The sequence below is a fragment of the Nyctibius grandis genome, chromosome 4 (genome assembly GCF_013368605.1).
Source record: "Nyctibius grandis isolate bNycGra1 chromosome 4, bNycGra1.pri, whole genome shotgun sequence".
NCBI lineage: Eukaryota > Metazoa > Chordata > Aves > Nyctibiiformes > Nyctibiidae > Nyctibius > Nyctibius grandis.
Window position 1 is genome coordinate 54,134,045 of NC_090661.1, and position 24,906 is coordinate 54,158,950.

Genomic DNA, 24,906 nt, shown 5'->3' on the forward strand with positions numbered 1-24,906 from the left:
TCAAATGACAAACCAGACATGGAGAATTGGATGCCTTGCTGCTGTGACTGTTTTGCTGATGGTCAGCTGGACTGCTTGATATATGCTGGAGGACTTGGAGAACTTCATGGTGGTGCAAGCCAGTCATCATTCAAACTCATATGCCTCCATTAGGTGTTGAAGCATGTTTCATGTGTGTCCAGAGTGGACTTTGAGTTTCTTTTCCTCCAAAATTAATCTTGATTTGCACACACCGTAATGACTCTGCAAACTGAACCAATATAAAGAAAGTGGGGAAGATCAGGGGATTCGCTTCAGAACTACACTATGCTTTGAGCCAAAATGTTAATGCATTTGCAGCCTCTGGGGTCTTTTAAAATTAATCACTAATTTTTTTATTTCTTGCAAATAAGAGGCTCAGATATGGATCCTTAAGGAACTATGATTAAAAAGCCCACTTGTTATTCGTGTTTCTTATGGACAATGGTGCAACGTATTTTCTCAAATTGTTATTGACAATCTCTACACAAAAAGTTATACAAACAGGTCTGACTCTTTTTAATATTTGGGCAGCCTTCCCAAAGAACAGTCTTAAGGAATCAAAGCAGGGAAGCAGCTGTAATTCATACTAATTTTAAGACTGCATTTCATTGCCAGAGAAGTGTAAAGCTGATATGTTATAGTAAATGAGAGTCATGCCAAAGCTTTTTTTTGAACTGTGACATTTTGTGTGTCAGCTAGTTACTGGGTTTGACTTGTCAGCCACCACCCACCCAGCTGATTAAAGATAGAAGACATGGTAACACTGCCACAAACCTAATGTACTATCTTTACACTAAATTTTATTTTTGGAACATTATAGGGACATATTGCATATTCTATGATGTACTTGCACATACTTATTTTTGGATTCTTCTGATTACTGAATAAATGGATGAAATACTCATTATTTGATATACCAGGGAAAAAGAGTAAACAAAATATTTCAATGAGGAAAATCTTGGTATTGGGCTTAATTGTCTGAATTCTTTTTCAGTCAAAACTCTCCCAGATTTCAGTATACTACACTGTGCAGGCTACCAGGAATGCCATGTTACCCAAAGACCATAGTTTTACAACCACTCATTCAATCGATAAAATAATAGAATCACAGAATGGTTTGGGTTGGAAGGGACCTTTAAAGATCATCTAGTTCCAACCCCCCTGCCATGGGCAGGGACACCTTCCACTAGACCAGGTTGCTCAAAGTCCCATCCAACCTGACCTTAAACACTGCCAGGGAGGGGGCATCCACTAACTTCTCTGGGCAATCTTTTCCAGTGTCTCACCACCCTCACAGGAAAGAATTTCTTCCTAATATCTAATCTAAATCTACCCTCTTTCAGTTTAAAACCATTGCCCCTTCTCCTGTCACTACAGGCCTTGGTAAAAAGTCTAAATCATCCAAATCCTTTAAAAGGAAATTACAGATTACTAGATTTCAACAGCTATATTGAATTACAGAAGCCCCAGGGGAACAAAACACATACTTCGATAGTATTTATGGTTATATAATCTATCTGTTTGCTATAAAATTGCAGCAATAAGCTAAGTGTATAAATGATCCATTTGCAAATAATTTAAACAGATGATTCCTCACTTGAAAACTTGAGAAAAGTAAATATTCTTTTAATGGATATTTTTAACAAGGAAATCCTGCTTGTTAAGTAACTGAGGTGTCAGAAAACAACAAAAAGTCTAAATAATAGGAAAGCAAATGTGCTCATAAACTTGGAAAAGCTGGTATAACATTCTGGTAAGTAAATCCTGAAGATCCATCTCTGTGCTGTTCCATAGTGCACATGAATAATTATTTATTAAAAAGCTATGGCTCTTTAGCTACAGCAACATATTTTTTTCAGTGCAGGAGGTTAAACCACAATTCAGTTCCCAGGGTTCTGCTAAAGATGGAAGCCATCAAACAAAAGAAAACTTCTTATCTGGGCTCATATCATTGATGTCCTTACATGCTTGGAAATGTTGCAGGGAAGAATGTAACCTGCTAATGAGTGTATAGTCCCATTTTATGTAACTCCAGAGTTGACATGAGTTGTCAGAGTTGCAGCTTGTAAGCTAAGGCTGATCATAGCTCTTAGCTCTGCCAGTCCTTTCATGTTGACCTTTCATGTTAAGCTGTTACATCAGCAACAGAAAACATGCAAAAATGAAGAGCATGTGGCCTCTTTCATCCAATAGCTGGGTAGTTATCGCTTTTATTGTTTCCCATACCATTACTGAGAATAGGCCACCTCCTATCCCACCTAATATATGTCATTCCTAATTTTACCAATTTATAGTGATAGCTGAAGTGTTTCTGCAGTTCGCTAGCCAAAACCCAGATAAGCACTAGCTAGTAATTAAATTTTATTCAACTATTCAGTAGGAAGAGTGTCACCAGGGCCTACTCAGTTCCACTCAGCTGTGGTCATCTGCAGTTTCTTTCTGTGAGTCCTCATGGGAGGAGAAACAAGAACGGTTACGATCCTTTAATACAGTTCTGTTCTGTTCTAAAAAAAATTTCCAACATGGTAAAATAATTTCATTGGCCTTTCCTGAAGTTTATGTTCTCAGTAATTCATATTTATAGCAACTTTTCAAGTCCTTGAGAAAATGAGGACCGAAATCATATGGAAATAAAGGAGATGACTGATAGAGAGCATTTTCCTCTCTAGAGTTCGTTGCCATATATACAAGACATATGCACTTCTTAAAACAAAAAGTATATGAAGACCTTCCTGTCTTATAACATTTAACAGAAGACTATACTTGTACAATATAGCATCTGTGAACTACAGATATTGTCAGATATTTAGACAACAAATCACAGCTGGGCTAGAAATATAAACAAGAGGCCACAGACTGCTAAATAAAAGCGAGTAATAGAAATAAGAATTCCATCAGTTGGAAACTTCTAAAATCAGCTGCTCCTTATGAACTAAATAATTATTTTTTAAATAAGTAAAATAATAAATAATAATAAAATAACATATCATAATAAAGTAATACTGCACGGATTCAATGTTTAGGAAGGGTACAGGGTCTGGGCACTATGAAAACTGAAGTCTACTGACCAAAAAAATATAATGTAAGTAACATCACAGCAAACGATCATACATTTTTTCATGAATATGTCTAGACCTGTAGCGACTATCCCTGTGGGATAATAATTCAATCTCCTGCATCTCAGAAGAGGCTGTGATGATATTCCTAATTAACATCCATGGTGATGATTCTCTTATGGAAACGTTCATCTATTGGGAAATGGCATTTCTAAGACAAAACCCCCAATCTATTAACATGTCTTGCCATCACCTTTCAAAGGTAACACCAGTTCTCTGCCACTGATTAGCACATAAAGCATGCTATTTGCGTTACAGCTCATTTCATCTAATGGATATCTGTTCTTATATATAGAATCAGATATATCTGCTGAGATATTCAGTGTCTCCAACTTCCTCCCATTATTTATATACTACCATCTGCCTCAGAATTAAAGATTTCATTTTACCTGTATCTACTGAGATACATACACGTAATGGGAACAGAAAACATAGACGTCATTTTATAAATATTTCACCTGTAAATTGTACTCTAAAATGTGGAAGAAAGTGGAGACTCTCTTGACTTAAGAGTAGAATTGATACTCTCTTCCTCTTACTTATTATTTGTTACTTGCTATTTATTTACAGCAGTTTTAACTATGTGCTACAGTCTATAAACTCACCTGAGGAGGGGATTACTTCTGGACAGTTTCACATGAAATCTCTAATCCAAGCAATTTAACAACTGTCAAGTAAACAGAAATGAAACAACAGAGTGGACCATATGATCAGAGACAGTGCCCATAATGAAATCTCTATTATCTATTACTATTAATATGAACACACAAAGGCAGTAGGAAGTAAGTGATCACAGATAAAATAAATTGAATAAGGAAGATTTATCTCGCTATAGCACAGCTTGGATGGATGTACAGAAAGTTATAGCAGGCAAGAACATCTTCCAGTTACTGGATGAGAAAATGAGAGAGAAAAGGGAAGATAGCTTTGTAGACAATGACAGATTCTACCTTATACTTCCTCTCAACTCTTGGAAGATTCTTTGATCTTGCTAAAGTATATATATCCAAATTCTTCCCTAAAAGTCAGCTGAAGGTTTGAATACACAGTATTATCAGCCTGCCAGACTGAGATCCATGATGTACACTTTAAAGATTTATTCTTATCTCCATTTAAAAAATTATTTCAAAAAAAAAAAAGCTAAGTATTTATGCTTACTTTCCTTCCTTACACACACAGTTCTTGATAATTGTTTGGAATTAAATAATGTAGCTAATTAACCAATAAATGTTAAATTAAAAATAATGTGTAATATATAAAAAAAGAACAATATATGAAAGTGGAACAATAAAGGAAACACCAATACACTACTGATTTAAAAAGAAAACCCAGGCATTGTCTGCCATAAATTTAATCACTTTCTATACATGTGAGATATTTTGGTCTGTCAACAAAGGCTGTTGGAAAAGTGAAGAAATAAATTTCACAGTAACTGGAAATCAGCGTTGCTCCTTTTTCATCTGTTAAGTCAAAAAGAAAAAGTACAGAGTTGCAGTTGCTAACTAGGGTGATGATTGGGAATCAATTGAGATTTCAAATATTTTAAGTATTCTACACACACATACACATGTAAATTAATACACCCAACTTGTCAACAGTAAAGCTTCAAAGGCTGTACTTCAGAGCTACACTTACAGTCAAAGTTCTTAAAACGCTGGCTGAAACAAATGAAGTTTCATTGATTTTTAAATATCTTGAGATCTGAAGTTTTCACTTTGTCTTTTCACCAGAGAATATTCTTTAGGCAAAGTACACTGGTGATATTTCATCTTGTCCATACTTCATTGCAGATTCAAACTCTTTGAAGCTGATGCGGCCATCAGAATCCTGATCGACTTCTCTCTAAGAGAAAAGAGATTTGGTATTTAAAACCCAAAAGACTTTATGTAAAACAGACATTATACTTAGTTGTAGAAATGCAACACCAATATTGTTTTCAAAGAGCTTGAGTCCTACTATTTGAATGCTAAATAAAGAATTAATGAACTTAAAAATGCTTTTTGTGTAGCACATCTTGTATTAGGATCTCAAAGCTTTTTAAAAAGAACAAGTATCATTATGTCTATTCAACAGGAGGTAAAAGTTAATTACAATATGATCTGTGCACATTTAGCACTTTTAGCACAAATTTAGTTCTTACACCTCCTCCCTAATTTCCCAAATTCAATCACCTGCAGCAGAGATCCTCAAAGTTCCATAACACAACACGCAACCCAAGACCTCCAGGTCTTAAGATACCACAAACTTACATTTAAAATTTCCCAAATTGACCCATGACAAAATAAGCAAGCAGCTTATTTTGAAACAAAGATTATGTTAACAGAAGACCTACTCCTTGTGGTTGTAAGAAAAAAAAAAGCTAATTTGTATGTTAGTATATGCTAAACTGGATATTCCAATACTCAAAAAGTCTCTGAAAAGTAAAAGCTGGTAATATTTATATCCACGATATAAGCTGATAGAAGATGGCAATTCAATTAATGCCACTAACACACAGGGCTAAGTTTTATCAAATACACTTTGCAAAATTATTTGATGCAGTTATAGATTAGGCTGAAAAAATAGTATTCTGTAAAGTATTTGTCTTAGTTCTGCCTAGCTTTCTTACTAGAAATATAACACTTACTTACACAAAAATTAAAATTAGATAATTAAAAAAAAGATTAATTTTTGGTTCTCAACATTTGCTCATCATCTAGGAAAACATTTGATTGGTTTATACCAATGCGCAGTTCATAATTTTATTAATAATCTGGGATAAAATTTACGATTATTACTAATAAAATTTATGACTATACTGATAAAATTTACAAATGACACAAAGATTGGTAGAATTATAATGCTGCTAACATTGCCATCACCATTAGTGTTCAATGGCAGTATTCCTACCTTCTTACAGCATGCAAAATGGGATGCATCTTCTACATAAATGAAATTGAAAATTCCAAAGTAATCCATGATGTTTAGCAGAGACATATTTTATCATCCTTTGAATGTCCCGGAAATTTCAAAGAGATTCTATACCCTGAGGAAGTAGTACAGTAATTCAGTTTTAAAGAAAGCCTGACACAAAGGGATAGGATGTCCTGTTTGACATTTATTCTAAATTCATTTTTGAGAAAAGCCTAGTAAAGGTAAAAGGAAACACTTTATTTACAACAGCTTCAACTACAGAAACAGTTATAAACCTTACAAAGACTGATAAAAGAAAACTGAAAACTGTTTACATCTGCCTATCCTTACCTCAGTTGCAAGCAGCTTCTCTAGATTATCCAGCTTTCAAGACATCAATGACTACCAAATCATAGGACTAAAGAAAGATTTCTTCTGAAAAAAATACTACGTCTTTAAGTTTGTCTTCACAGAAGAGGGTCTCAATGGACTATGTGCTTCCCCATTCCCTGAAGAAGTACTATTTAGATTAAAATGTTATTATCCTCCCCTTCAAAAAAATTATTAATCTTCAACTTTTTCAAGAATCCCTCAGACTACCAACTTCTCACCTCTTTGGAACTTCTGACATCATTTGGGAAGATGCCTCTCATCTCTTGGCAATAAACAGTCTGTACTAGTGCTTAACTATGCTATAAAGGAACTATAAACCTCTTGTGAAGTAGGCTTGGTCAAAGTTCAAGCCTCATGGTGCAATGATGAACCTTACATGGCCATAAACATATGAAATGACATCCTGTCATTATGGAAATATTTAAACGAAATTAATTCCTTCAGCTCATTGTTGGCTCTAGATGAAGACTAAAGCATGATGATATTCCATTGCTTTTCAGATAAGGGCAAGTTTGAGAGTTTGATTGCCCTTAATCAAATCTTTAGTGACAACATGATAGCTGGAGATGGACCAGTCACTCAGTTTCTTGGTGAAAGGGATCCTTTCAAACACCATGTTGTAACACAAAGAAATGCAAACCTATTCACCAGTGAAAGGTGAATGCAGGTCATAATTAAAAAATGGAGATGCTGTCCTGGAAAGCAGCAACTGAAAAGGTCTGAGAAGTCATAGAAAGTAATCAAATGAAGATTATCTCCTACAGCGATGCTTTACATAAGAGGGTGAATACGATCCTTGAATGTATAAGCAGGATAATACCTAAAACAAATACAAGACTGATTTTATTCCAGGATACAATGTTAGGAAAATCATGAAAGAAATACTGTGTCAACTTTCTGGTGCCTGTACTTCAAAAAGGATACTGAGGAACTTAGAAGAATTGAGAAAATAACTACAGTAAATACACAAGTTCTGGAAAATATGCCTTATAATGAGACATTAAAATACTCCAATCAAAAAAAGATTGGAGAACTGATCCAATCAAATCAAGACCATAAGTACCTCTCTAGGGAAAATACTTTGGATAGTAAATATTGTTTTAAACTTATGAGGAAAGACATGATGATAGGCACAAGTTGGAAGCCAAAGACAGAAAAATTTATAATTTAAATAAGGTTGATGAGCTATTGAGGTAACTTATCCTGGGATGTGGGTAAGTTTTCTGTCACTTGAAAATCAAGACTACACAACTTTCTATAACACATATTCTAGCCAAAAAGAATAATTCTAGGTTTGATTATTTCCTTACTGACCCATGCTGTGGTAGTCATCATTACCCACTGAAATGCATTGTATCCTACACATCCCTATATTTACACTGATGCTTTTCAAATAAACAGGAACCCCATAAGAAAAAAGAATAGTTTTACCACCCCAGATATTGGTTCATTTACCCAAACATCTTGCCTCTGACAGAAGTCATCAGCTGGATGTGTAGGGAAGAAAAGGGTGAGTGTAGTGATACTCCTGTGGGTTACGTTCCCTGGATGTATTCACTGTGCATTCAGGAGTTTCCTAAACCACACATGTATGTCTGCATGTAATTATTTGTGATGTACATTTATTGCATGGATTTTCTAACAGCTTTTTGAACCCATGTGAAGCCCATGAACCCTGCTCTATGATTAAGTACTACCTCTTATTCGTTTTGAACCTGCAAGTCATTTGATACTCCTCATAATTTAAGCACCCTTCTCAGTGACTATATATATCAAAGGATGTATAAAAGGGATCTGTTTTTAACAATCAGCTATTGAAGTTTTTTTTAACAAAAAGCCTATTTTAATGACAGAAATTATTATTATAACCTGTGCTATTTGCAAGTAAATTAGTTCATTGAAAGAAAATGTACAGATTGAAATACCTGAGAGAATGTATAACAATCAAATAGCAAAATCTATTTTTTTAATATTATGATGTATTCTCAGAACTTAATTCTGGAAGATCACTTCATGAATGTTTTAGAAGTTAGTGCTGACAATGTGGCTAAACTGAAGTTAATGGGAGTTTTGCCATTAATTTTCAGGAGGCAAGGATTTCACCAAAAATATCTGAGTTATGGGCATAAATCACGTCTTTAATGTTTATATTCCCTACACATGCCTGTTTGGAAGCTGCTCTTGAAAAATGGCCCTCAACTTTATATGGTGCTTGTTCAACACCCCAAAACCCACTAAATGACTCTTTGAATTAAGAATCATTTTCTGAACAACCTTTCAGCAGAGATTAGCAAGATATGTTGGGTGATAAATAAATGACAAATAAATTGGTAAGTAGTTAGCTGCTGTAATTGGAAGAAACACTACATTTATTTAAATGTTATGGATTTTTGGAACCTTGCCAAAAGTAATCTGAAAGCGCGAATGGCCTTGGAGTGTTAAATTTTCATTTTCATCCAGCTGAAGCAAATGATATATTCATCCTGGTGATTACGAAAATACTATGTCACAGCATATTGATCTTTATTTCACAGGTCACTATTCATTTAACACTCTTTGTAAAATATATATAGATATTTCAAGGTATGTAGTGCCTGGGGTAGATTGTCTGATCTTTCACTGAAAATTGAGTAATAATCAGCATCACAAGTTACTGACTGTGAGATATAAATTATTCTCTTATACAATTAGGTAATTGAAGACTCCCAAAATCACCTAAGTGTATTTTCATAGGAAACTGGATTAGATAAACGGTACTTTCTTTCTGATAGGAATATTTTAACTGAAAATCTGAGTAAAGTAAACGAATAACTGAAAAGACTAAAGTTTAATATAAGTTGCCTCTTGAAGTTTCATGTTTATTAATTCACTGAAATGAGTACTTACCAGAAATGAGTACTACCACCACCAAATAACCTGAAAACAATTGCTAAAAACTGCATGAAAATTGATCACATGTATATAATCTCAACAGTTGTAAGAATAAAGTTTTCACATCCAGAGTTTAAAATGGATTCTATCTTTTACATCTAAATTTTATTGCTATTACATTTATATGATATTTTTAAATAAACCATCAGGGAATAATTTAAATCAGAGCCAAGACTTTCACTGCATTTAGAACCGAAGCTGTCATACTGATTGAGCAGTGAGAGTAAAAATTACACTTTATGCAAGGAGTCCCTGCCGAGGACAAAATGACCCACCAATTGAAGATTCAAGGATGACAGCTTCTTCAACAAGCTGCCTTCTCTTCTGACTAACCAGCTGGTTCTTTCCACTCATCCTGCTTGTTTCCTTGTTGATGGGATTCCTGCAGAGCTCCACAGCTGTTTTGTTACTAATGTGTATATTAATTTCACTTCTTTAAAAATCTAAGTGTTGAGAAAAGCCATTCTGATCTTTAGTAAACACAGAAGAATTATGAACGTACCCCTGGTTTTGCTTCCTGAAACAGGATGTGCTATTGGATTACTAGCACTCAGAAGTTTCAATTAAGTAGGAAAGCATAAGAAAGCATTAAAATTGTCACGGAATTATATTACTATTAAGGTAGAAATGCACTTCACTTTACCTTCAATGCTGTTCAGTTTTTAAAAGTTATTTTCAAAAACAGAAAACAAATTAATTACTAACTGAGGGGAGAACTGCTCCAACAATATACCACCTTCAGTTGTTTCTTCTCTGGGATAAATACTGTCCTTTTTTCTGAGCGCACTGCCTGACTACTGCTCTCAGTAACTGTAATATTCTTTCTTCTTGATGCTCAGTTTTCTACCTGCAGTATTCCTTATCCATAATGGATAGAAGAAAATCCCTAATTTTCTTCTCTCTGAACAATGGAAATCGTGTTGGACACCCTAGTCCTGCCAAATTTTGTCCCTTCTTTCTTAACTGGTTCTGTTTTCTGAAGTCTTTATCATTCATGCCATGGCTGATCCCTTTGGGCTAGTAGTGGTACTTGAGTAGAGTAACTCTTCAGTTTATTTCACTGAATGCTTCTCAGTGAGCAAATTACCCCAGACCCTCTTCTCAATCACTTCTGCCTCCTTTTTCTGCTGACTGGGAGAACTCCACAGAAGAACCTCTGAGCCTCTACTTCTCTGAGCATGTTTCCTAGATCATCTTGAATTTGTTGGTGTGCAACTGCCTACCGTAGCTTGTCTTCTCACATCTTCTCGCTCTCTTTCATTTAGGAAAAATAATTTACCCTTTGAATATAAATGACCCTTGCTTATGTCAATCTTTTTTACTTCTTTTTCTTGTTTTAAGCTTCTGCCCCTTAGAAAAGATCTACTGAAACCTACAGGGATCTCCAGGTTTTATAAGTGAATTAAGAAATGCCTTGTAGAGCTGAAGAGCGAGCTGCCATTTGGAATCACTACCAAATGTGTGTGTTTCTGGTGGGTTTATTTAACGAGCAGTTGTAGGAACATTAATAGAGACTTTCATCCCTGACTTGGAATTAAGTAGAATTTATACTATATGATATGTATTATAGCAATATCTAACAATATAATTATATTCATCACATAATATATAATAAATATATAATATATAATATATAATATATAATATATAATATATAATATATAATATAATAATAGGCAATATTTAATGTATAATATATAATGTGTAATATAGAATATAATCATTACATAATGATATAATGTTATATAATGCTATAATTATAAATAATGTATAATTTATGGATTGTTCAGAGAATGATGCAACAGCATGTAATGTGGAAGACATGGCAGCTGGATACAACAATCTGAACTGTGCATTAAGCTTGCCCGTTCAAACAAAATCACTTTTTACAGTCAAAACTAGACACCTAGGAAAAAGAAATGCAGATTATATCTGCAGTGGGAGGTTTATCATAGGAAGATGATCATAAAGAGCTCTGAAATGTTAGTGGAAAAGCAACCCAGCGTGAGCTTTTAAGGAGCCGTCAAGACATAAAGAGTGAACTCATTTTTAGTTACACAAGTAAGGGAAAAATGTTATTTATGCTGCAGATGCAAAACGCCAGGCATAACGGCAATACTGGAATACTGCGTTCAACCCTGGTGTCTGTTTTTTGAAAATAATACTTAAAACATTAGATGATGCAGAAACCTAACTTGCCAAAAAATCATTTGGAAACAGAAATTGCCCAAAAGAATTCAGTTCCTCTGTTTCCATCAGATGTTGTTGACATGACCATAGTGTACCTCCATAGAGATGATACTTAATATCAAATGGCTAGTGAACAAGAACCAGTGACAAAGGCTAAGAAGAGACAAAATGAAGAATAAACCAAAAATGCTTAGGAAAAAAAGAGCCAAATTTTATAGCATGTAATGTACAAATATTCAAGATAGTATCTTTAAAAAATCTTAATCACTCCACTTACGTCAAAAGTTCAGATAATCCCTCATCTCTTCCCACTTTGCTAAGTGTAACTGCTTTAAAACCACCATCCTTGCTGAGGACTAGATATCTAACTTTAGAGCTACTAATTCTGCCTTTAATTACTTGGTACGAGTATTGAGGCTGACTCAGAGGTTGACTATTGTCTCCATAGTACTAACTCATCAGCTGAGGAAAAAAGGGAGTTTAAAAACCAAGTTTTTAAATATATCTAATGTATTTAATATTTTCATCCTTTTATCTCCTCTGAATAGATTTATTTGAAAACATGAAATACCTTACTTCATGGCTAACATTTAACTATTTTTTATCATTAATATTCATCTTCTGCTGTTGCCTCAAAGCCCTAATTAGGCTTGAGGTCTCATTTAACAAGGAACTATAAAATACAGAAGGCAAAGCCTGGAAAAATGAGCTTCTACCTAAAAAAGAAGACATGAAAAAAACTTATCAAAGTAGATGAGTACTAGTCCATTCAAGTACTGCCTAAATTGGAACTCAGGTTAAAACTTCCTTAAACTCCAGGTGGCAAATGGTCACCTTGCTTTCCAGAGCTGCCGAATCTTTCAGATGGCTCATTAGGCATCACCTTGCTCAGCCAAGAATTCTCTGTGTGACAATTGTTTACCCTTGCTCACCCAGGTTTTGTAGATGCAGAGGAGGCCACATACCCACCTAAAGCTCCAGTTTGAGCAGATGGTCACCTGCACTCTCCCCATGTTCCCAGGAGAAGTGCAAATAGTTAAACATCATCAAGCAACTAAATTCAATGTAACTAGATGGTGTCCAATTTTTGCCTCCTTCGTATCTTAACATTTTTTATTCTAATACTGAAAAAGAATACTGTTCTCTAGCTAACTTGCAGACTGCAGAAAAACACACACATATCTATATTTCATGGGTTTTCTTACTATTTAAAGCTGCAGTCTCAAATCTTGCAAGCTAGGTAGGATCAGATCTGAAAAGTTTCAAATAAAATGCATACATTGGAAAAGAATAGAGTAATGTTAGTGTTCCAATACTCGTTCCTCTAACTCATTCTTGAAACAGTGTTCTAGCATGGACAAAGTAGACACTCTGTGACATAGGATGCTGTTCTTTCAAATGCACATCTGCTTATCTGTGTGCGCTGCCATGTTGCAGCAAAGTTCATGCTTTGAGCTTCACAAGTCAAGACAGCACCTTGATGTGGCAGCACTACACGCACACGTGTGAATCCAATGTCCCATTCAAAAGATATTCTTGCTAGATCTTTATTATTCTGTTCTTGTTGCCTACACTTCCAACTAGATACTACCAATCACCTATCATAACATGAATTTGTTGCAGGACATGGGATAGAAAGAGCATCACCATCTCTGTCAGACAATCCACACTACAAGCACCGTAGTCATCCCTGCTGCCTTTTTTCAACCTCTCTACAGCATTTGACATAGCTAATGAACTATGAACTGTATGTAAAAGAAGCTGACTGTTTTGAAACAGTTTATTTCAAGAGAGCCATAAGCAGAGAGGAGCAGCAGGAAAATGTACCTCACAGTTCCCTTATTCTTCAACCTTATTTAAAATACAGACATGGAGACTGAAAGAAATGGAAAGGTGCCATGAACTCCAGTGAAAACACTATGTAGGCATTATGAAATTCCACCCTTTTATCATATTGTATTGCATACAGTAACACAATGTCACCAAATTGCTGCAGTACCTAAGCTAATGCATAAAAAGCAGAAGGTGGAAGCAGAAACTGAAAAAAATATAAGCTACACTTGGTGGCAGGAAGAAACACTTTAAGGAGCTTGTGGCACAGTGAAGTACCTACTGGCTGATGTTACACAACCTCATTTAGGCAAGTCAGTCTATAATTTAGAACTGATCGTGGACTTCTCTCTCTGACAGTAACTCTATAATAAGTACAAGAAATCATCCCATATTTACTGTTCACGATTTGGCCTCTGTAATACATGCCTTTGTCACCTTTCAGCTGGACTACAGCAATGTTATATCCTTGGCATGAAGCCATTAGCCCTCAGGAAACTCAAAATAGTACAGAACACAGCAGCACATTTCCGCTGCAGTCCAGGGTACTATAAGCACATCAAAACTGCTTTCATCTTCTACACCAGCTCCTGTAAAATACTGAGCCAAGTTTTATGTCTTTGTCATTATCTTTAAGGTGTCCAATAGTCTAGGAACAGAATACCTAAAGGATCAACTCATAACCTGCAGCTCTGTCCTGTTAAGGACAAAGCTTGTTTTGTGCTATAGACAGCGCTTTGACAGAGAACACACTAAAGCAGTTGAACAAATGCTCATAACACCTAAAGCATCATCACTTACTACTGAGTACAAGATGTACTTTTTGGATCTTAACCTCAATAACTAGTCCTTTTGTAATAATAATACAGCAGTTTGAAACAAATTCACAAAAATCTAACTTTTTTTGTTTTCTGTAATAGGAGACAACAAAGAAAAATAGAATCACACATAAGAGTTAGCCCTATTTGTTCTAGAAATGACTCAGCTACAAAGATGATAAAGTATGTATAAATATCCCAGAAGGGGAGCATTCACTGTTTCTTCCAAATGTAGTAGCACTGCATGTCTTATATGAACCAGGATATTGCAGGTCAGTGACGATTAATCTAATTGTTAAAAAAAAATACATCAGAGCAATGTGTTTTAGACAACTTTGAGAAAAAAGCAAAATATCAGAGGCAATGTAAAGATTTCCAAAGTACTTAAAAAGTTTGAGGACCTAAGTGTAATTTATTTTCAGAATTGTAGATGCCTAACAGGGCCAGAAAGTAATGTGTGTGTTGGACACTTTTAATAATTTAATTTAAATTTTATTAGACAGTAATACATTTAAGGTGATCTAAAAAACTGAATTTCTCATGCCACATTTTGCATGCAAAGATTAAATTTAAAAAAAAAGGACTGAAAATCCAGAAACGCTCTATTCAGCAAAGGACAAATATTAATGAAAATTTCTTCAGGGACATACTAATCTTAGTCCCTCTGTACAAATTATCAAAATGGATACCATATAATATTAACTAAAATACTGGTTTTATCAACAAACACTGTTTTTGAATCAAGTCACCTTAGCAATACTAACAATTACATAATCATCATGTAATAAAAGCTTTCAAGAACTGATGATTATTCAAGTGAAATGTCCTGCCTCCATTAAGCCTTCTCTGAGGTATCAAGTTCCCATTCTCTGTACCCAGTTCAGGTACAGAAATATTTCTTAATTTCTCAATTGTATTTATTAGTATAAATGTAAATAAGAGAGTTTGAAATCTTAGCAGTTCCTGTTAGACAGATTTATACTCTAAATGTCACTCAAATCTTCATGTAAGGGGACCATAAATCTATTAACATTAATGGAAAGAAATCCATCTGTCTTAAACACTGTGATACCAGAAAGGAAATCAAATAATTTCTATTTTGAATATATAATCACTTCAACTGAGCTATCCAGTACCATCTTGAAGTTGATTATGAGGTGAAAGAAATGGGACAAAGACGACAATCATTTAATCCCTTAAGAACAGCTATTCTGAAGAGCTTTTCACTTTGTGCTCAGCAGTCTTCTAGTATGTTATGATCCAGCCAGAAAAGAAGTATAATGATGAGGAAAATTATGTTTCCATAACAGAGAATTTTCACAGTAACAGGAAGTCCTACAAAAGAAACGATACAGGAAAACTGACCACTGTAACAGATGGTGCCATAGGTGAGTGTGCCAAGGCAGCCTTTGACCGTGACAAGTTCATGTATCAGATGTGGTGAGGATTTTTAACTTCAGAACTAATGTGGCAGAGATTAATACAGATTTGCCAATCCTGGATGCTGAGGATATATGCACATGGGACTGGATGGGATGAGAGACTGCATGGCTCTGACTGTACATTCACTGATATATTCAAATGAAGCCCTAGCCATGATTCCCAAACTGAGGGCACAGACAGATGACACACGAATACCCAAGCAGCTTTGACATGAACTGCAGGAAAAGGAAGTACGGCTGCTCCAGAGGGAGTTTCAAGCACCTCTTGAGGACGTTTGACTAAGTACAATCTGTCAATTTCCTGGAGTTCTCTGCTGCTAACGGACTGCGATGGAGCGCAAGAGAAAGGCATGTCTGAGATGTCCTGAGGTCTGCAGGAACTGTTAGTGTTCTTCCCATGGAACACTAATACCACCTTCCTCCAGGGTGAGCAGCAGAACACCACTGCAGAAATAACCCCCTACAGAGTTCCCTTTCTACGATGTATTTAAAAGAGCATGAAAATGACTGTAAAACCTTCCTATCAGGTAATTTTTGCTGAGACCGCATTCACATTTTCAGTTACTGCAACATTTGAAATGCTTTGGAGAAGCTTGTCTATTACTGAGAAATGTTTTGAAATGGTTTAACCAGATGCTCCTTAGTGTCTGTGTAAACACAAAACTAACATTGTGTTGTGATGTAAAACAAACTTGCATGCAGCCTAAAAGACTAGTTTGAAGAAGAAAACTAGTAAAAATACCACTAAAGCAACTAGCACAGCAACATTTATTAAACCTGATTTGTAAGATCTGTTTTGCATATAGGTTACCAACATTTATGACTAGTTTCATTTCTTATTATAATATTGTATGTGGTCTAGGGAGGACAGCATTCAACATACAGAATCACAGAATCAATCAGGTTGGAAGAGACCTCTGGGATCATCGAGTCCAAGCCCTGACACCACCATGTCAACTAGACCATGGCACTAAGTGCCATGTCCAGTCTTTTCTTAAACACATCCAGAGATGGTGACTCCACCACCTCCCTGGGCAGCCCACTCCAATGTCTAATGACCCTTTCTGAGAAGAAAAAACATATGTTATCCTTTTCAAACTACAACACAATTTCCTTAAAGAACAAAATAAAACAAAAACAATGGAAAACAGGAACTAATATCAGTTATTGTGCTACAGAAAGGGAACAGTTTATGGAGTGCTTTTTTTTAATAATTAGAGAAATTCAGTAAACAGGAATGGAATCTCTGTACCCTGTCAATATGTGAAACAAAACCATGCAGTAAGAACTTTCTACTTTGTAATAGCTATCATGCTGTCATATACTGATGTAGCCAAAGTCTTCAGTAATGTAAGATTTGAAACCATCACTTCAGCCATTAAAGACACAAAAAAAGATACTTCAATGTTTGCTTTGTCCTATGCTGGCAAGATATTTCAGTAAGTGTGAGGTCAACCTTGGTCCCTTGGAAAATTTATTTGCTAAATGTTTGGACAGCATGTAAAATTCAAATTTCAAAAATTTTATGGGAAGTCTAGCTCACATAATGTTCTAGAATTTCTTTGGAAACTAATATTGAGGTTTTTTACACACTCTTATATGAGGTCAGTTCAATTTCTTTAAAATTTCAATGCAAACCAACATCACCTCTTTCATATCTACTTACAAACAAAACTGGTGCAACAAAAAAAATAGTCTAGAAGATCAGCAGACTGCTAAATGGACATACATCTGGAAAAGCAGAAGGTGTCTGAGCAAATTCAATGTCTAGCATAAGTTATTTAGGAAGAAAAACAAAATAAATTACTACAGGAAAATAACACACTTTTATCATGCTCCCAGTAGAAAAAACAAACTTCTAAGAAACCTAATGGTCTCTTTTTTTCCAGAATAAAATAATTGCTGAGAAATAATAGTAATTTAGCTTAAATCAATAAGTCTAAAATAGAGTCAATCATTTAGCATTAGCATGAGTAGCTAGATTTGATGAAGCCTTAGGCTGCAAGCTGTGGACGTTCACCTAGAAATGCTTTTGGCTGGAACAGAGTTCATTTTCTTCCTAGTAGCTGGTACAGTGCTGTGTTTTGCCTTTAGTATGAGAACAATGTGGATAACACACTGATGTTTAATTGTCGCTCAGTAATGTTTACCCTAAGTCTAGGACGTTTTAGTTTCCCATGCTCTCCCAGCAAGCAAGTGCACAAGAAGCACAAACCAGAAGATAAGGTGGCTACAGCCCTCAGCAGAAGCTGCAACTCGACAACGTAAGGACAGTTAATGGCCTGCCTGGAGACAGAGAAAGAATCCAATAAGGGGTTACAGAATCAGAGAATGTTAAGGATTGGAAGGGACCTCGAAAGATCATCTGGTCCAATCCCCCTGCTGGAGCAGGATTACCTAGATCATATCACACAGGAATGCGTCCAGGAGGGTTTTGAATGTCTCCAGAGAAGGAGACTCCACAACCTCTCTGGGCAGCCTGTTCCTGTGTTCAGTTACCCTTACAGTAAAGAAGTTTTTCCTCAAATTTAAGTGGAACCTCCTGTGCTCCAGCTTGCACCCATTGCCCCTTGTCCTGTCAAGGGATGTCACTGAGAAGAGCCTGGCTCCATCCTCGTGACACTTGCCCTTTACATATTTATAAACATTAATGAGGTCACCCCTCAGTCTCCTCTTCTCTAAGCTAAAGAGACCCAGCTCCCTCAGCCTCTCCTCATAAGGAAGATGTTCCACTCCCTTAATCATCTTCGTGGCTCTGCGCTGGACTCTCTCTAGCAGTTCCCTGTCCTTCTTGAACTGAGGGGCCCAGAACTGGACACAATATTCCAGATGCGGCCTCACCAGGGCAGAGTAGAGGGGGAGGAGAACCTCTCTCGACCTGCTAACCACACCCCTTCTAATACACCCCAGGATGCCATTGGCCTTCTTGGCCACAAGGGCACACTGCTGGCTCATGGTCATCCTGTTGTCCACTAGGACCCCCAGGTCCCTTTCCCCTACGCTGCTCTCCAACAGGTCTGCCCCCAACTTGTACTGGTACATGGGGTTGTTCTTGCCCAGATGCAGGACTCTACACTTGCCCTCGTTATATTTCATTAAATTTCTCTCTGCCCAACTCTCCAGCCTGTCCAGGTCTCTCTGGATGGCAGCACAGCCTTCTGGCGTGTCAGCCACTCCTCCCAGTTTTGTGTCATCAGCGAACTTGCTGACAGTGCACTCTATTCCCTCATCCAAGTCATTAATGAATATATTGAATAGAACTGGTCCCAGTACCGACCCTTGAGGGACTCCACTAGATACAGGCCTCCAACTAGACTCTGTCCCACTGACCACCACTCTCTGGCTTCTTTCCTTCAGCCAGTTCACAATCCACCTCACTATCCGATCATCCAGACCACACTTCCTCAGTTTAGCTGTGAGGATGCTGTGGGAGACAGTGTCAAACGCTTTACTGAAATCGAAATAGACCACATCCACTGCTTTATGTCCTCATAAAAGGCTATCAGGTTGGTTAAGCATGACTTCCCTTTGGTGAAGCCATGTTGACTGCCCCTAATGATCCCCCTATCCTTGATGTGCCTAGAGACAGCACCAAGAACAAGTTGTTCCATCACCTTTCCAGGGAAGGAGGTGAGGCTGACCGGTCTATAGTTACCCAGGTCCTCCTTCTTGCCCTTTTTGAAGACTGGAGTGACATTTGCTTTCCTCCAGTCCTCAGGCACCTCTCCCGTTGCCCACGACTTAGCAAAGATGATGGAGAGAGGCCTAGCAATGACTTCCGCCAGCTCCCTCAGCACCCGCGGGTGCATCCCATCAGGGCCCATGGATTTATGGATGTCCAGATTGCTTAATTGGTCCCTGACCCAGCCCTCATCAACCAAGACAGATTCCTCCTCTATCCTGACTTCTTCTGGGGCCTCAGGGGTCCGGGGCTCCTCAGGACAGCCTCCAGCAGTATAGACAGAGGCAAAGAAGGCATTCAGTAACTCTGCCTTCTTTTTATCCTCTGTCTCCAGGACCCCCACCTCATTCATCAGTGGGCCTACATTGCCTCTAGTGTTGGTTTTACCTGCAATGTGTTTGAAGAAGCCCTTTCTGTTGTCCTTGACCTCTCTTGCAAGGTTTAATTCCAAGGAGGCCTTAGCTTTCCTACTTGCCTCCCTACATCCTCTGACAACAGACTTATATTCCTCCCAAGAGGCCAGCCCCCCCTTCCATGATCTGTACACTCTCTTCTCCCACTTGAGTTTGCCCAGCAGTTCCCTGTTTAACCATGCAGGTCTCCTGGTACCCTTTCTTGACTTCCTACCTGCTGGGATGCTCTGATCTTGAGCTTGGAAGAAGCAGTCCTTGAATGCTAACCAACTATCTTGGGCCCTCTTACCTTCTAGTACCCTGTCCCATGGGATTTCCCCTAGCAATTGCTTGAAAAGGCCAAAGTTGGCCCTCCTGAAGTCCAGGGTTGTGATTCTGCTAGATATTCTGTTCTTGCCACATGAGGTCCTGAACTCCACCATCTCATGGTCACTACAACCAAGGCTGCCCTCAACCTTCACAGCTTCAACCAGACCCTCCTTGTTAGTGAGGATAAGATCCAGCAATGCTCCTCTCCTAGTTGGCTCATCCACCATTTGCATCAGAAAGTTATCTTCAATGCACTGGAGGAACCTCCTGGACTGAGGATGGCTGGCTGAGTAGGTCTTCCAGCAAATATCAGGGTAGTTGAAATCCCCCACAACAACCGGACCCTGCAATTGAGAGACTGCTCTCAGCTGCCTGTAGAAGGCCTCATCACCCTCCTCATCCTGATCCAGTGGCCTGTAATAGACACCCACAACAGGATCACCCCTGCCAGCCTGCCCCTTAATTCGCACCCACAAACTCTCAACTCGCTCCTGATCCGCCCCTGGACAGAACTCAATACATTCTAGCTGCTCACTCACATAAAGAGCAACTCCACCACCTCTCCTTAGTGGCCTGTCTTTCCTGAACAGGACATAGCCATCCATGACCACATTCCAGTCATGTGAGGCGTCCCACCAAGTCTCTGTAATTGCCACTAGATCATAACCCCCCAACCGAACATTGATTTCTAACTCCTCCTGTTTATTCCCCATGCATGCATTGGGGTACAGGCATTTCAGGGAGCGAGCCGAGCAAGACCCCAGACCCAAAATCACCATTGGACCCAAAAGGTGCTTGAAGGACATGTGAAGATCATGTGAGGGGCGGGTGCATAAATCGTAAGGGTATCATTGCCCAAGGATTTCTGTGTTCAGGGTCCCTCTCCAGAGGCACCCAGCTCGAGATGGATTTTTTTCTGGCTGTAGCATCTGAATACATTTTTTTTTTCCAAGATTTGATGCCTGAGACTCTGCTAAGGGAAACCTAGGGTTGAGCCTGAAGGAAGAGGAAGCTCCCGAGAGTGAGTGTGAGAGAGTGTGTGTGTGTGTGCGAGGAGTCGAAAGGGGCACCTGTCGGCTCACTGGAGTCGCTCGCTGCGAAGGGACTCAGGTTAAGACTTAAGTCTAAGAAGACTTAAAGTCTCCGGTGGGGTGTGTGCGACTCCTTGAATGATGTGTGAATGCTCGGGCAGCAGCTTCTCCCTTGACATTAATATTATTCAGTAAAACATAAATCATTCTGTTTATACATGTCCTTAACAAGCCAAATACAACTGATGGAGCATATAATATGCAAAAGACACTGACAAGTTTTGGCATATTAGTATGCATCATAGAGCTCTGGTTCTTAATATTGCCGTGTGTTAACAGCAGCTGGAATTGGTACATACCTCTTGACTTACTGAAGCACAGAGATACAGTTATAATAGATTTCTATTAGTACTTCACTTGATAGACCTACCACGATGCATCTTCTACCTTCAGATTTACATAATTGATTTCTTAAACTATCCATGAACTATGATATTATTTTAAAGATTCGGTTTTTGAGGTAAACTTCAGCTACACAACTTTTCTATAATATTTTATAGAAAAAGGAACCATTTTGTTACACGCACTACTGGAAAAAGTAAAATGTCAACAAGAAGTCATTTTAAAACATTGGCATTCATATGAGATTTTGTAATTTGCATGTATTCGGCTTTTAATAAGAAAGTTTTCTAAAACATTTCTACACTTAGTTAAAAATTAATATCTCTCAATTAATTTTATTTGCATCAGAAAGTCTCTGTGTGATCACCTATTGATATTACTAATTAACCAGAACAGACTTATTGGTCTTCTGTGTACTTTAAGAAATATAGGCACTATGGTTTCTGTGACTAGCATTACATGAAAGATAAATCCCTCACAAGATAAAGCATTACTGAAGCATGCAGTCAACCTTATACCTTTGGTTATTACATTCTGCCTACCTAAACGACTCTCTGTAATTGCATACGGTAGGCCTTACGTATGGATTCCAACTTGATTCTTGTATTACCATACATTTCTGCCACATTTCTCCTCAGAGGTGCCTTTATTCCAGTGATGGGTTAATGAATTCACATATATGATTGTGAAATGTGAAGTGATGCAAAAATGCAAGTTTCTATTCTACTCTTCAAATCATAAATTTTCTTCCAGCATCAATGGGCCAGATTATCTTATTCGTTTTGAGGCACAAATCTGAAGGAACGTCAATTGGGAGGTAATACTACATTCTGAAAATGGTATCAGGAATTTATACATTTCACTGATGCTATCTGCACTCTAGTAAGAGTACGTCACATGACAGACACCTTAAAAGAAATACTTTCATTCAAAGACTTGATATTTTAGTGTTCTGTTTTCTCCCACATTTTTCCTATGCACCTTCATCTCAACTTGAGAAGACATCAAAGTATTTTTTCTAGATATTAAGAGAGGGCTTAGAAAATTATTTTAGGAAACTATTTTAAAAACAAATGAAACCGAAAAAAGTGTTAGTTGCAATGAATCTGAAATCACTTTTATGCTTTGTTGTTTCTATTTACTAAATATTATTGGGGAAAAAACATTGTATAAGAGGTAAGAATAGCATTAACTGTGTGTCAAACATTTTTCAGTTTGACGTTTTCAGATATTTATGACTTCTGATTAATTCTCATTTTTCTCCCTGTTCAGCAACTGGATTCACCATCTGTTTCAGTATAAAGCATCACATAAGGGTAGCATCGAGCTGGATAACATAAACTGCCTCAAAAGCTGCCTTGATAAAAACAGATGGAATCATACAAACAATATTTAAATGTGCAGTTGCCGAAGTTATACTTTTTCCTTATAAAAGAGAGCTTTCAGTATGTATTTAAAGAAAACCAGGCCAGCTAGCTAGACTATTTTAGTAAAAGATATGTTACTATATACTTTAAACATTGAACTAAACTATCATTAAACCTGCATGCTTCATTAGGTGTGCTCCCATATAGTAGTATTGTATTCAAAAAGAAGATATGCATCAAAGCATAAAAATACAAATACATGCTAAAAGGAGGTGTAAGAAGAAAACAGTAGGGGTAAGTGAATGTCTTTTCAGATTTACAGAAATCATAAATTCAGAAGAAATCCTAGTTATTTACTAAACTTACTAAATAAATATGGTTTATAGAATCCATTATTCTACACTGGCCAAACCATATTTTCATTAAACTGTCTTTATTTATGTTAAAGGAAGACTTTATAGTCATACTAAAGAAGAATAACCTGGTTTTACCAATACAGTATTAAAGTTATTTCAAAATGCAAAATACCACCATATGCCATGCCTCGGAAAGAGAAGCAACACATTTATATTCAAAATTCTTAAAGGAAAGAAGGCTATGGAGCTAGAGGCTATGGACCAGTCTATGGAGCTAGAGTATTCTGTTTCTGCAAATCCCCACTACTGGGAAGCGCATGCTTTCACTGTTGAAAACAGAGGTCAGTGAATCAGGTGTTCGCTACATCATGAATACAATACTCTATACCGATTTTCATGAAAAGATATGTTCCTTGCCATGTAGGGCTTAAAAAAGCCCTAAAGAAGTGAGAAAATCAGAGAATTTACACTTAAATTCTTCCACCCACTGGTAAAATTCCTTTTTCTTTCAGGAATCAGTTCTATGGTTTTTCTCTCTGCTATTGAGATATGACTGTAATAGATAAGAAAGGTAGTGGCAAAGAGTAAAAATAACAAGATGATGTTTTCAAAACAAGAATTTGATTAGACTCAGAGAATATAATTTTTCACTGGCACTTCACATTTTTTCAAAATTTATACATTCCTACAACAATCTATAGAAAGCTACTTCACATTTTATGGATAAATGTTCTGGTAAAACTGCACCCTCTAATACCATAAGAGGATTTAATGCAAAACTTAATCTAGTTGCATAGCATCTGAAATAAACTAGCTTTCCCTTTAACCTTATGTTTTCACATTAGAAATAAAGAATATAAACACAAAAATCACCACACTAGATCAAATCATTGGTTTCATCTTGTACCCCACCTTTGACAGTTATCAATAAGAGCTATTTCAGGAAAAAATACCACTACTTGCCAATAGTCCTAAGCATTGAAACAGGCATTCACAGAGGAATGTTCTTCCCAGTACACATTGATATGTGGCTGCCTTATACTCTAAGTGTTCATATTTTCTCACCTAAATAAAAATCTATTTAATGTGACTTTTTGTATTCTGGCTCCTCATAGGAGTAAATGGCTTAAGCCTTTTCTGAATACTATTGAATATTGGGAATTATATAACGTGTTCTGTGTTCATGCAAGCCTCATTGCATTTTTTTCACATGGTGTTTGTACTTTTATTACAATAGAAGATAAGTACTAATTCGGAGTTCCTTGTCTTTTTTTACCATCCTCTTTTTTGTTTCTTTCAATCATGCATGTTCTTATTTATCTCTTATCCAAGCTAACTGATTCCAATCTTTCCAATTTCTTCTCACATGCAAGTTTGCCCTTATCTATAATACTTTTTGCCCATTTCTGGATTTTTTCAATTAAAAACAAAGCCCTTCTGAGTCAGGAGGTAGAATTTATGTGGCCTAACTTGTCATCAAAAAGTTTTGTCTAGTTGAAACTAGTTATCTTGGTTTTGTCTAGCTACTGGAGAGAGGGAGAGGCACTTCCTGAGAGGAAGGCACCCCATCCTACCACAGGCATCTAAGACAGGTGGGATGAATCATTCCCTATAAATAATCTTTAAAAGAAGATGAGAGATGAGACTGTCAGTTTCCACTGAATCACACGGAGCAATCAAAAGAAAGGAATAACAGCAGTTTGCACCAGTATG

At 37.0% G+C, this 24,906-nt stretch overlaps 1 protein-coding gene across 1 annotated transcript in view; it reads right to left on the minus strand.

The window, feature by feature from the left end:
- Positions 1-4,877: 4,877 nt before the first annotated feature.
- The window catches only part of EFCAB11 (EF-hand calcium binding domain 11), a 77,310-nt gene continuing 57,281 nt past the window's right edge, over positions 4,878-24,906 (minus strand). Inside the window, 1 exon segment of the mRNA XM_068397379.1 lies at positions 4,878-4,977. Within this exon segment, the coding sequence (XP_068253480.1) occupies positions 4,878-4,977 (100 nt within the window).